Source organism: Dromiciops gliroides, chromosome 5 (genome assembly GCF_019393635.1).
Source record: "Dromiciops gliroides isolate mDroGli1 chromosome 5, mDroGli1.pri, whole genome shotgun sequence".
Classification (NCBI taxonomy): domain Eukaryota; kingdom Metazoa; phylum Chordata; class Mammalia; order Microbiotheria; family Microbiotheriidae; genus Dromiciops; species Dromiciops gliroides.
The window spans coordinates 296,779,076-296,792,637 of NC_057865.1; the positions used below are offsets into that span (position 1 = coordinate 296,779,076).

At 52.0% G+C, this 13,562-nt stretch overlaps 1 protein-coding gene across 14 annotated transcripts in view; it reads left to right on the forward strand.

The window, feature by feature from the left end:
- TTLL8 (tubulin tyrosine ligase like 8) overlaps positions 1–13,562 on the forward strand; it is a 50,989-nt gene continuing 37,427 nt past the window's right edge. Inside the window, exons 1-7 of one of the 14 annotated variants that reach the window (XR_006353189.1) lie at positions 1,112–1,491; positions 2,072–2,171; positions 3,074–3,197; positions 4,575–4,666; positions 6,027–6,118; positions 6,220–6,399; positions 7,799–7,906. Coding sequence is in view for 2 of the 14 variants with exons in the window: in XM_043965431.1 (XP_043821366.1) it covers positions 32–155; positions 3,074–3,193; positions 4,575–4,666 (336 nt within the window). In the remaining 12 variants the exon portion in view is untranslated. Of the gene's footprint in view, positions 156–1,102; positions 1,492–2,071; positions 2,172–3,073; positions 3,237–4,529; positions 4,667–5,745; positions 6,119–6,219; positions 6,400–7,798; positions 7,907–13,562 lie in introns of those variants that run through there. The other 13 variants (XR_006353187.1, XR_006353183.1, XR_006353180.1 and 10 more) reach the window with 13 other exon arrangements.

A 13,562-nucleotide genomic window follows, 5' to 3' on the forward strand; every position in this document is an offset into this window, starting at 1 on the left:
AGTAACATAGGTTTTTGCAATAGTCCAGGTAATGAATTATAACCAAGTATTAATGAAGTGCAGGCACTTCTGTGCCAGTTCCTGTCCTCAAGAAGCTTATTTCTATAGGGAGAGCACGCAGTACCATGGAAATTCAGAGAGGAGTGCAGTTTCAGGTGAGTCATGAAGCTGGAAGCCTGGATGCAAGGGGCTGAGAGGTGACGCAGAGGGGGAAAGTGGGAAGAGAGCACACAGCAGCTGGAGACCCCAGGGTGGCAACTAAGAAGAATGTCTTGGACAGATGAAAGGTTAAGATAATGGGGAGGAGACATAACCTTGGCAAGGGCAAAGGTCACCTCTGCATGGGAATCTGGCCAAGGGATTCTGAGCTGGGGGGGGGGGACTCAAAGTGAATGCCCTTTGTTAGTAAAGTATGAGGTGGCGTCCTGGGAAGTCCTTCCACATAGGCCTTTATGAACTCTGTAGAGAAATTGGGGCACAGATGTGTAGGTAAAGTGTAGGGGGACAGCTAATATGGGGTTCAGTCCGCCCTAGAGGGAGTAACTGCTTGAATTTCTGGAAGATGAATGAGCGTGCAGAGCCGAGAACGGACTGAGATAGATCAGGACCCTGGGGGGAAATAGCGTGTGCCTTTGAGGGCCCATACGGGATCGCGAGGCAGAAAGCTCTCAGATGCCAGGCCCTGAGCTGACCCCTGAGGAATGGCTAGGGCAGGGCAGGGCCGAGTAGGGAGGGGCCCCAGGAATGCCCTCTGAGTTCACCGGGAGCCGGGGTTGGTGACCTGTAGGCTGGCCTTTGGCTAAAGGGTGAGAAGCTACAGGGACCTGGGGCTGGAAGGACTGGCCCGAGGCGGAGGCGCGTTCTGGCCTAGGCCGTGGCCTCGGCTCCCCACTGGCCTCCCTCCCTGCCCCGCCCCCTCCCCCTCCCCCAGCCGCACAATGGACTTAGGGCCGCGCCGCGCCCTCGGCTCACACTGAGCGCGGCAGCCACCGCCGCCGCCGCCGGGAGCCTCGGTCTCCTGGCCTGGCGTGGCCCGGCGTGGCCCGGCGCGGCTCGGCCCGGCCCGGCCCGGCCTGGCCTCCCCTCCTCCCTCCCTCCCGTCCCTCCCCGGCAGCCCTGGGCGGTTCCAGGCCCCGGCCCCGGCGCCGGCGCCGCGCCACTCGCTGGGTGCGCTGGAGCGGCCGATCGCCGCGCCGCGGTGCCGCCGGAGTCGGGCCCAGGCCGCCCCGGGCCCGCTGCCGCCCCCCCGGCCCCGCAGCCCCACCCCGCGGGGCCGTCGCCCGCGGCGCGGCCCGGGGCCCTGGCTCTCCGGGCCGCTGCCGCAGCTCCGGGCCGCACAATGCGCCACCCCGCCCGACTGGGTTGCCCCGGGCAACCGCGGCCAGCGTGGCGGCGGCGGCCTCCGCGGGGGCGGCGAGGCGGCCCCCAGGCCCGCCCGACCTGCCCAGGGGAACGCCGCCGCCGCCAGACCCCCCGCGCCCCGGACCCACGGTGAGCCAGGCGGCCGACCCCGGCCCCGGGCTCGGGCCCTGCCCCCGCGCGCGGGGCTTGCCGCCCCGCACCCAGAGAGAGCGGGCGGGGGGCAGGGATCTTGGGGGAAAGCCCCTCCCTCCCCCTCCCCCCTGGGTCGAAGAGAAAGCTTGGGAACGGCTCCGCCCAGCCTCGGAGCCCGGGTCCAGGCTGCATCTGCAGGGGGTACATAAAGCTACAGGGAGTTAGCAGCTGCCCAGCCGCGGGGACCCAGAGCCAGGTTTCTTGCCCTCCTCCGGAGGGGGCCGCGAGTGCGCGGTGTGCGGGGAGTGGGGAGCCCGCCTAGGACCCCGGGGCAAGAGCCTCAGTCGGACTCGCGCCTGAATCTGGCCATGTTTCTAAAAAAAAGTTGGGACCCGCCCCCCCCCCCCAAACAAAACAAAACAAAACAAAACAACAACAACAGAAACCCCGCCGGGGGCCGGGGGCGCCCTCCTAGTTTGTAGAAGCCGCCCTTTTTGCCCAACGAACGTCGTGGTCATGTCTGTTCGACTGGTACCAATGGCAGATTAGGTGGTAATAACCTTTGCATTAAATGCAGGGCCAGGGTAGGGGACAAGGTGTGTCCTTGACAGAAATCTTCGTGGCTCCTTGTCGACCAAAATCAGCCAAGTGCGAAAGCTGCAGCTGCGCCCAAAGAGGTGCTTTAATAAATGATTTTTCATTTTTCACTTTTCTTTTTGGTGAGGAAGCTGGTTGTTCAGTTTCAACCTTAAGTCCTGCCTCTTATTGGCGCTGCCCTGGGCGAGGTGCTGGGCAAACACAAAACCAAAGCAAGTCCCTGCCCCCGTGGGGCCGGGGAAGGGAGCATAGAACAGGGATCTGTGCCCTCGCAAACTCTAGACCAGGTAGAGCGTCTGAGACGGGCTGAGGAAGGGCCTAGGCAAGGTGTTCGAAGAAACGGGAGGGGAGCTTCGGCTGGAGCTGGCAAAGGAAGCTTCCTAAAGGATCCGAGCTGTTGCTTAAGCAAAAGACAAAGGTTTCAACGAGTAGATTGATCAAGGGACTGATCCAATCCGGGGGAACCGCCGAGCCTGTGCCAGTGCCGGGCCGTGCCGGGAACCAGGGAGAGACAAGCCTGGAAAGGTGGATTGTTTGGGAGGGCCTTAAATGGAGGCCGGCAAGCTTGATCTTCCGGGCCTTGGGGGAGTTCACGAACGGCTTAGACCTGTGCGTTAGAAAGACGATTTGGGAGGCCCGCCAACTTTCCATTATCTAGGACGAGTTAGATAGGACGGAGGATGAAAGTTGGCTCCTAGTGAACAGAACGTTAGCATAATCCTGCCGTGCAAAGGGCTGGAGAACCCCAAACTAGGGACGTGGAAGTATGAAGGGAGGGGATATTTTGGAGAGGGAAGAGTCAATGGTGGAAGGAAAATTAATGGGGGGGGTGTCTTCCGAGATTCTTCTCTTTATCCTCCCAGGTATTTATTAATGATCAAAACTCACGCTGTTTGGAATGTGTGTGTGTGTGTGTGTGTGTGTGTGTGTGTGTGTGTGTGTTTTTAACCTAGTCACCTAAACGATTTCTTTCCTAATGCAGGAAAAAGAGCCAAGAAAGGCAGAAATGATGAATTATTAATTACAGCCAGAATGGATCAGAATTATGTTGAAAAGCGACTTTCATCAGTTTCACCTGATGAAGAAAGAAGAGAAGAAAATAGTTTGTATTTACAAATTGACTTATCAACTTGTTCAGGGAAAAGGTGTCTGGTAGCATATTAGATACATGTAGATAATAGCGATCAGTAATCGTTAAGTGGTTAATTGGATTGGCCTAGGAAATACCTATGTGCCCTTCTGTTTGAACAATTATGCTTCTCTGATACATTTGCACAAAAATACTTTCACATAAAACTTTTAGCCAAAGAACAGAAACCCTTCTCACACAAAAACTTGTGGTTTTATGGTTATAAATCCCAATACTCTCCGGGAGCTAGGTGTGGATCACAAGATATTTCCTAGTTTCTAAATCTCAAAATTAGGAGATGAAGGGTCCATCTCCCACTCTGGTTTCTGCTGGGCTTTATGGGGAGTAGAAATTAAAGAGCTAGTGTTAATACAATGAGGGAGCAGAATGGAGATGAAAGTGGCTCAAGTTTCACCCTGCCAGGGAAATGATGTTTAAAAAGCTAAGCAGTTTCTTAGCTCATTTTATATATATATATATATATATATATATATATATATATATATATATATATTTTGGACAGGCAATGAGGGTTAAGTGACTTGCCCAGGGTCACATAGCTAGTTGTGTCAAGTGTCTTAGGTCGGATTTGAACTCAGGTCCTTCTGAATCCAGGGCCAGTGTTCTATCCACTGTGCCACTTAGCTGCCCCCCACCATGATCTTTTAACATTAAGAATACCAATTTTAAAAAAGAATACCGGGGCAGCTAGATGGCGCAGTGAATAGAGCACCGGCCCTGGAGTCAGGAGTACCTGAGTTCAAATCCGGCCTCAGACACTTAATACTTACTAGCTGTGTGACCCTGGGCAAGTCACTTAACCCCAACTGCTTCACTAAAAAAAAAAAAAAAGAATACCAACTTTACTGAGAGGGCTTCTCTATTTATAATCCTGTTTCTCTGTCATGATAAATGCACAGAGATTCATAGGCTTCAAAGATTTATAACCAGATGGAATCTTAGGGGTGAGTCCCCCCATTTTAAACATGAGGAAGCTGAGCAGGGAAACAGCTTGTCCAATGTCACAAAGATGGTTAGAGAACTGACTGGAATTTAGACCTAGGTCATCTGTTGTCACTTGCTGCAATAGTTACATCAGTGGGTGTTGACTAATTGCTCATTCTGGGTTGGTGGTGGCTCAGCCTCTTCTATCCTACTGCCTCAAGGGTCCAAGGCCTTCCCTTCCTCTTTGTATGGTCTTTACCCCAGGGGATGCTTAGGGGACTGAAAAAGAGAAGGCCTATTAATTGGCAGAGCTCTGACTGGGCATGTGTCGTCCCTCAACCCTATGTGGTGGCAGTTGGAGATGGATTTGTGGCTTTGATTGGTAACAGCCTTTCTTTTTCTTTTGTAGAAGTAAACCAAGAAATTTCTCGAGAATCAACTCCTTCCCCAAAATTGGACAGATTCAAACTAGCAAGACACTTAACTGAAAAAGCAATCAAGGTACATAAATTCTAGAGCCAAGGGTGGGGGGGGGGGCTGGGGCTTTGCTCTAAGGGGGCATCTCTAGTAGTGTCTATTCTCTTCCATCTAACTGGACTACTTTGGAGCAGTGTCATTCATGAACTCTCTATATTACATTATGCAAAGGCTTTTTCTTGTGGAATGGGTAGGTAGATACAATGACTTATGACTGAAGTGTCTTCAAAGGGGTCTGCTCATTTTTGGAATGGATTATATTTTGTTAATTCTAGTGCTCTGTTTTCCACAGTGACAGGATTAGATATTTTTGTCAAACTTGGTCAAACTGGGAGTGTGAAGGGGCATCTGAGGGCTGTGTTTGGCTTCCCCTGATTCCTGTTTTCTTGGGGCAGATTCCTCTTCTTTCTCTCCCTCTCCACTGATTCTGGTAGCCATGTGAACATACTGGGGTGGAACACATTGGGGTTGTTGGTTTTTTTTTTAAACAAAAACAAAAGGGGTTGATCTTGGACTTGGGGCAGAGTGACAGCTCATTTTGCAATTCTTCCTAGCTGCTGGGGACAAGGCACATTAGCTTCTAAAAGCTTTGCTTTGCTCTTTGCTTTTGTTGTGATGTAGAGCTTTGGGGAAATTTGAGACATAAGACCTTGTCTGATTCTGCACCTCGGCAGCAGCCCGAGGCCTTGCACATCTGCTGCTGCCCTGGGATACGGGATCCCCAGGACCACCTCTCTCCTGGGGGACCTTTGGGGAGCCAGCTTCCTGGAACGTTCTAGGGAGCGACCCCTGCTTGGATTCTGGACGCTTTCCTTTAGTTCTCCTTTCCTGCTGCGTGTTCCGCTTGCTCCCCAGAACGCAGATTCAAATTCAGGCCTTATGACTTGGTCGTGGGTGGTCTTTTCTTCGCTGCTAGTGTCTCTTTATAAGCTCTACCGACCTCAGTAGGTAGGTGCACCTGTTCCCCCTCTCTGTGTGCCCCCTCTAGCCTTCCGAGGACCCAGGTGGTGATGTCTGATGTCTTGGGAGTTTCTTCTTTGGTCCATGCTGGGTGGATGGCACCATTGCAGTCAGCGTAGACAGTGTTCTTTCTCCCATAACAGGTGGCGGAGGGTGCTCAGAACATCTTGTGCCCAAGGAGCCCCTGGACCTCTGTTGGCTAGAGGACTCTGGGGAGGGATGGCTGCCAGGCAGCGAGCGAAGCTCTTTTCTTTGGGTGTTCTCGGACCTGGTATTATTACTGGGGTGTGAGGCTCACCCCAGTAGGTTCATGGGCTCCAAGGGGGCAATACATTTTCCAGGCTTCACCAAGTATTTGTGGTTTGTTTGCTGGCACACCTCGGTCAGGAAAGCTTGTCCTTCCTGATGTCTTGGCACGTTGTAGGAGCTAGAATGATTTTCCATCTCCTGGGTTTGGCTCAACCAAATCTTTCTGGATGAAGCTTTGGAAGACCTGGCTGACTTTGGATTCGCAAGGTAAGACTCCTTCCTGCCTTACTCTTTTCTCCTCTTGATCAGCTGAATGTTCGACGTTCATTTAATGTTCGCTCTGTATTTCCTTGTCCTTGCTTCCATAGCAAGGAGTGCTAAGGTTGCTCTTCTACATATTTGAAGACAGACAGTAGCCCGAACCTCTTGTCCCTATGCGTAAACAGCCCGGGACTGCTAAGTCTTTGTACTGTGTCATTGCTGGAATAACTGGTTCTGCTGGTGAGCCAGGACAGGGCTTGAACAGTGCATACCCTCTGCTGGTCCTGGTGAGTGTTGCTTTGCTTGTTCAGTCCACATGGACTGAACCTTAGTTTAAGATATTATTGGGAAACAGCCCAGATGACTGCTAGAGAAGGGGCCGGGCGAAATCCCCAGCCAGGTCATGATAGGTCGGTCCAAACCCACCAGTGCAGTTGGGAGATCTCTCCCAAGCCTCTTCTCTTTCCCTGCTCATCTTCTCTTACCGGGAACTTGACTCTGCTGATGGGCATTCAGAGTCGAGGGAGGCCAGCTGGGCAGGGGGAGCAGAGAGCTCACCAGGGGACACGAGGCTGTGTTTCTAATGGAGGAAAGTGTGGGTGCTTGTCCCCTCCTCTCTATCTGCCCAAAGGACCTATATTTCCCGCTGTGGGCTTGGGTTCCCTTTGCCCTTGGCAGATTACAAAAGCCCAGCTTCCTGACAACCCTGTGAGGGCAGATGTGTATCTCTCTATTCCTTTCAGCTCCCAAATCCTTCCCACACAAGAGTCCCATGAGGTGAGCCAGGCAAGAATTGTGCCCATTTTATGGATGAGGATTCTGAGGCTCAGAGATGCATTAGAGCTGGAAATTTTTGGTTCAGATGCACTCCAAGCTGCCTTCCAGCTTGGATAGTCTGGCATTCCAAGGCCTGGGCTCTGTCCACTGGACCAAGCGGCCTCTCTTCAATAGCAGCTGAGACAAATGAAGTGATTTGCCTCAGGTTAGATAAAGAGTAGATCAGAGCCAGGACCAGACCAGAGAGGTGGTGGTACTCAGGCTAATGTTCTTGCCGCTGTACCACAGTTCTTCTCAAAGATGACTCCTCCCTCCCTCACCTCTCTTCTTCCTCTTTTCCCTCCTTTCCTCCCTTCTTCCCTCCTTCCCTCCTTTCATTCTCTTCCTCCTTTTCTTTTCCTCCCTCCTTCCTTTCCTTCCCTCCTTTCTTTCCTCTCTTCCTCCCTTCTTTCTTTCCTTTTCTCCCTCCCTTTCCTTCTTTCTTCCCTCCCTCCTTCCTTTCCTTTCCTTCCTTTCCTCTCTTCCCCTTCTTTCCTTTCTCCATCCTTTCCCTTTTCTCCCTCTTCCCTTTCCTTCCCTCCTTTCCTTCCCTCCTTCCTTTCCTTCCTTTCCTCTCTTCCCCTTCTTTCCTTTCTCCATCCTTTCCTTCCCTTTTCTCCCTCTTCCCTTTCCTTCCCTCCTTTCCTTCCCTCCTTCCTTCCTTTCCTCCCTTTTCTCCTCCTTCCTCTCCTTACTTCCTTTTTTCCCTCCTTCCCTGCCTTCCTCTTCGAAGCTGACTTATAAGCAGGACATTGAGAGGCACCTGGGCCTCAGCTGTGGCTGCTGCTGTTGGGGCAGCAGCTGCTGCTGGGCTCTCTAGGGGAATGTGGTGAGGCTGGGGGACTGTTACTGCTTTTCTTTTCTTTTCAGATGCCATGGACCCTGCGGTAAAGGAAGTTTGGGTTCTTTGTTTGCTTGCTAAAGTCACACTTTGTCCAAACTCTAATTCTGAATAAAGCAGATCAGGTTTGACCCGAATGTGTGTCGTGCCCCTTGTGCAGCGTAGCCCGCGGAGTTGGGGAAGATCATTCCTTTCTCAGGTACCTTCCCTTTGAGAGCTCTGCTTGGGGTGAGAAGACAAAGGAAGACATGACGGAACCCCAAGGGGAGGTCCAGCCTAACTTCCTTAGCTACTTTGTAGACACACCCGAGGCAGGACCTTGGGACAGAAAACATTACTGACAATGCCAGAGAGCTGGGAGGCTCCATCAGAAAGCGTCAGTGGCCTCAGAGCTGGCGATGGCCCAGCTGCTTCAAGCTGTGTTGTACAGGATGCTGTCAGAGCCTGGCCACGATGTGGGTGTGGAGGAGCCAAAAATCATCCCAAGGACCCGCAAAACTTGGCTGTGGGAACTATTGTCGTTCATGAGAGTAGCCAGCTAAGAAAGTGGTGGCACCCCTAGGAGTGAGTGGGTATTGGGTCTGGTGCTCTTTGGCCATGTGCATTGAGTAAAGACACCAGGGGGGCTGGGGAGGGAAGGAGCAGGCTAAGATCCAGAGGGCAGGCAACAAACCCAGAGAATTGCCACCAAGCATAATGATGCCACAATGAAGCAACAGAGCCAATGGGGGAAGAGGAACCGGATCCTGGGAAATCTAGATGACAACATCGAGAACAGGATGCACTGGGTTGTGAGCAGTTCACCTTTCCGATGGGGAGGGCTGATGTGGTGGGCCCGCCCACTCCAGAGTCTTTACAGGATCCATGGTTCTTTGAGTCGGGATCCTGCTGCCACCCACCGTCCCCCTCCCCCTCAGCACTCTGTGCCAGAATCTGGGGGTTTGGCTCAGTGTGGGGTAGCACCGACACAACCAGTTCTTGAGCTGCGGTGGTCTGGAGATCATCTTCTGGTTTGCAGGTTGGGTCCTTTTGGCCATTGTCAAGCAGTCATTGTCATGGGGCATGGGCTCAGCCTGGACTCTGCCTTGTCAATTGGGGAAAACAAGGTGTAGGGTCCATGTGTGCCTAAAAGAGGAGGGATGGATTGGAAGCTGGGCTCTAGAATAGCCCACCACCAGAGGGACAAGGTGCATGATCCTCGGGGGCAGCCAGGAACAATCTCTTGGGCCTTCACCTTTGGAGAGCATCCTTCAGAGCAGAAGTGAAGTGTGGCTAGAGAGCCAGGCAGCCTGCACATTTTGAGTCTCCTGCCCTGGGCAATCATCAGTTCTTTTAGGAAAATCATCCTTGGCAAGAACCTCTTTCCTGGGGGCAGAATCCTGAATGTGGGTGAAAGAGGAGGTGATGCTCCACCATGAAGAATAACTGATAGGAGGAGACCTAGCCCAGAAAATGAGGCATTGATTGCAGTCTGGCTGATGAGGGGCAGTAACAGGAAGAGAGATGGGCTTGGACCCCTTAGCACTTTTTTTTTTCCAGAAAAAGGAGCTAAGTCTGAGTCCTTGTTCTGAGACTGAGTATATGGCTAAGTCGTCCCAGAAGACATCCTGGAGAAACAGACAGGTTGCCCCATGGTAGTGGGACACTTGAAAGACAGTAACAAGTGTCTCCTTTTTGGGGGTCAGCATTTGGATCCTTGCTAAGCACAATGTTATGTCTGGTGAGCTCTCAGCTTTTGACTGATTCCTTCCCCTCAGCCTACAAAAGTCCTTCATTTTCCTACCCTCCTTGCTCCAGATCCTTCCCTTGACCTTGCTCCCGTCCTCCTCTTCCCCTCCAAGGTCTTATCCAGCATCTCTTCCACTCCTCACCACTAATCAGAAAGGAAGAAGAGTGCATATTCTTACCACCTCCAGTTTCTCACCATTTGCTCACATCCCAACCCTGCCTTCCACTCGGCTGAAATCGTTTTCTCCAACATGACTAATGACCTCCTTGGTACTCGATCCATTGGTCCTTTATGTTTCCTCATGCTCCTCAGTATCTCTGCAGCATTTGACCTTATTGATCACCTTGACAGTCTTCACCTGGCCTTTCCTGTCCATGAAAACACTTTCTCTGGCTCTTCTGACTTAGGCTTGTTTGCCAATTCCTTGTGCACATTATACAGTTCGCTGGCCAAAGACCTTGCCTTCCTTGTCTTCTCTTTCCTTTCTACCTTTTGGCAATCTTACGTACCCCTATGGTTTCAGTTACTTCTCTCCCAATGACTGCGCCCCAGGTTTGTCCCCTCAGCTCCAGTCCTGGATCCCCGGCTCCCTGTTGTTGGACATTTCCTCCTGGCATCTTGAAAGCTACGTGTCCAAAACTGGTCTCAGCCTCTTCTCTGCAGCCTGCCGTGTCTCTTTATTCATCCATTGCTGCTGAGGGTTCTGTTCTGTCACACTCCCCTTTTCCTGAGGCTCATCACTGACAGTTGGTCAGGAGATTGTTGGAAAGGGCCTAGTGATTTGACTTTTTGTTTTTGTTTCTGAAACCATATTTATGATGATGTGTCGTGGTAGAAACACCACATGAATGTCAGAAATGGTGACTTGAGGGTAGGGGGTAAACCTTTGTGGGATGCCTCCTGGGGATGTGCCCGATACATTCTCATTTCCTCATGGCTGAACTGGCATTTCTTTAGCTTCACAAGAAAGTGGTGTATTTGAGAGGATCTGGAAGGGTCTGCCCAGCTTGGGGTGCTGGGATAGATTCTCTCTTCCTACATACAACTGCCTGCCCCCAGAAGGCCCGGGAAATGTGGAGACACCGGGAGACTGACAAGCTAACGGGCAGCAGCACCATGGACAGAAACGGTCCATGCTGCCTTTAAAACGGTCTTCCATTCATTCATCTCTCCCTCTTATGTGGACCACAGAATAGGCCCCATGAAGAACCATGGTGAAGATGTAGGCATTTTGTTACTGGCTCAGACCAGGAATCAGTGGGTGTGCTGGGGATACCTGATGACATTCACAGCCTGGTAATCGTGCCTAAGTCTTAGTGCCTCACTTTTCCCCCACAAACAGGACCAGGACTCCCTCAGGGGTCTAGGAAAGCTGACTGCACCCCTGGTGAAGGTTAGTATCAGGGCCTTCCCAGAAAGGGAGATTTTTTGGGTCTGCTTAGGGAGTCTGGATGCCCAGACCCTGGACTCCTAAGAAGGACCAAGTTGATGGCTCAGTCAGTCTTGCAGCTGATGGTGTTCATTTGGGTTTGGAACCTCAGCCTCTAAGGCACTGAAAACTTCTTAGAAGTCCCTGTATTCAAAAAGCCAGGGGCAGGTACCAGTCTGTGCACAGGTGGAGGCAGTGTAGTAGGCAGACCGAAAGGCCAGAGCTCAAGGCTTTTGTGTAGTCTGAGGGTTATGAAGGTCACCCAGACATGCCCCAGGCGCTGGCTAGGAGAAGATCACATCCAGGTGAGCTGTTGTCAGGGTGCCCTACCCTGCCCTGGGGCATGAAGGCTTGCAGTGGCAGGCAGGGCCATGGGGAGGGCTCCCTCAGCAACGTGGATGAAGGTTTCCAGAGGCTCCACAGCTTACTTCTAGACCTAGAACCCCGATGATCTGGGTGCCTGTAGTCTCAGAATGCAGCCAGAAGCTCAGTCAGCTGGCCGGAGGCACTTGCTGGCTGGCGGGTCCCCTGGAGTGGGGCTCTGAAAATTCCCCAGGCATGGCCTACCTGCTCGAGGTGCAGAGGCCTCTCCTCCCTGGCCGAGCCACTGGTGCTGGCCAAAGGATGCAGCACAGGTAGAGGGCAGCCAATGAACATGAGGAGACAAGGTGCGTGGCTGTTTGAACATGTCTCTTCCAGACCCATCTGGGTGCAAGTGGCCTTTGGCTTATAGATAGTCATGGATTAGTGCTGGCAAGATGGTTCCACATTCTAATTCATCTGAGAAGAGGAAAGACATGTATCAGAGGAAGCTGGTGGCACAGTGGCTAGAGCCCTGGGCCTGCAGTCAGAAAGACCAGAGTTCAAATCCAGCCTCAGACTTAATAGTCTTTGTGACCTGTTTACCTCAGTTCCCCCAGCTGTGAAGTGGAGATAATAACAGCACTTACCTTGAAGGATCGTTGTGAGGATCAAATGAGATGAAGTTTGTTGGGGGAAAAATATCTTTGCACAGTGCCTGGCACATAGTAGGTGCTCTTGTAGGGTTTGGGGAGGCCTGCAACCTTGACAGCAGCAGCAGGAACATGATGAGCCCAGGACTCACCCAAAGCCAGAAGTGTGGCCAGTAGGCAAAGGCTCTCCTTGGTCGGTGTGCCTCAGAATCCTTGTGGAAGTCAAATCGACTCAAGTGCATTGATGCTAGGAATCCTACAGGAAGCATGGGTTGGGGAGAGGAGGAAGCAGGTGAGTGAACGCAGTGAGAGACAAAACAAGGGGAAGCCAGAGGCCAGAGGAATTCTGATGACAACAAGAGACCTCAGAAGTCATCTGGTCCACTGCAGGCCCAGTGCAGGTCCAGAGGATGCCCTGGGGCAGGCAGCAGCCTTGCCTCTGCTGGGAGAGCCCATCATCCTGTGAGGCAGCAGTGGATTCCTAGGTTTGGGGAAGTCTCTCCTTATATTAAGGTGGCATTTACCTCCCTGGAGCTTTTTGCCCTATTTTGACCACTGGGGGCCAGGTACAAGTCCAATGACCCCTTTCACATGGCATTGAACCATGTCTTCTCTTCTCCAAGGAAACATTTCTTCCTCCTGAGGGTGAGGGTGGAGTTCCTCTCCTCTTGGACATGCTTCGTTCACCTCTTCACTGATCATTTTAAAATGGGGTCTGACTGTGCCAGAGGCCTGCCTCCCATCAGTATCACTGGGTGAGGCCAAGGCAAGAATTGCCAGCATGGAGTCGGGAATCCCACAGTTGGAATCCTGTCGCTGGCACTTGCCTGCTCTGTGACCGAGGACAAATCGTTTCACTTCTCTGTGTGTCTATAGAATGGGGAAGTGCATCTTCACAAGCCGGGGGGCTTGGCGGATGAGGAGCCGGCCTCGAACCCAGGAACAGCTGAGCTCCAGTCCTGCCTTCTGACCCTTGCTTGCAGCCACAAAGCAATGGCCAGTGCAGGCAGAGAAGGAGCCACCTTCATGGACAGAGGGAGTCCCGTACACCAGTGAAATCCCAGGTCCTGGCTCTATCCCCGACACTCCTCAGAATCCTTTTAAGCCCCAAATGAAATCAAACTTGGTCGTTCTCAAACCCTCTATTAGTGCTACTTAAGATTGCATTTGTCGAGTTGGAAGTCATGGATTGGTGCCTAGTCCTAGCTTCCCCATCCTGTATGGGTTCAGTTCAAAAAATAAAGTCAAGACTTAAAATCTATTACATTTCAGCTTACTAACTTCAGCCCATGGTTCTAGCCTGCTGAACTCGTTTTGGCTTGTGTCATCCCTTCTATCAATCTCTTGGCTCTGTCCCTTCCCATTTGCTCAGAATTGAGGCAAAGCAGACGAAGACGTATATAATTATAGGGAGGCAGATTTTGACTTAACATGTAAAGGAGGGGGCAGCTAGGTGGTGCAGTGGATAGAGCACTGGCCCTGGATTCAGGAGGACATGAGTTCAAATCCGACCTCAGACACTTGACACTTACTAGCTGTGTGACCCTGGGCAAGTCATTTAACCCCCATTGCCCCACAAAACAAAACATGTAAGGGAAGCTTTCTAACAATTAGCCCTCCTTAAAAATGAAATTAACTGAAGGAAGTAGTTCACACACACACACACACACACACACACACAC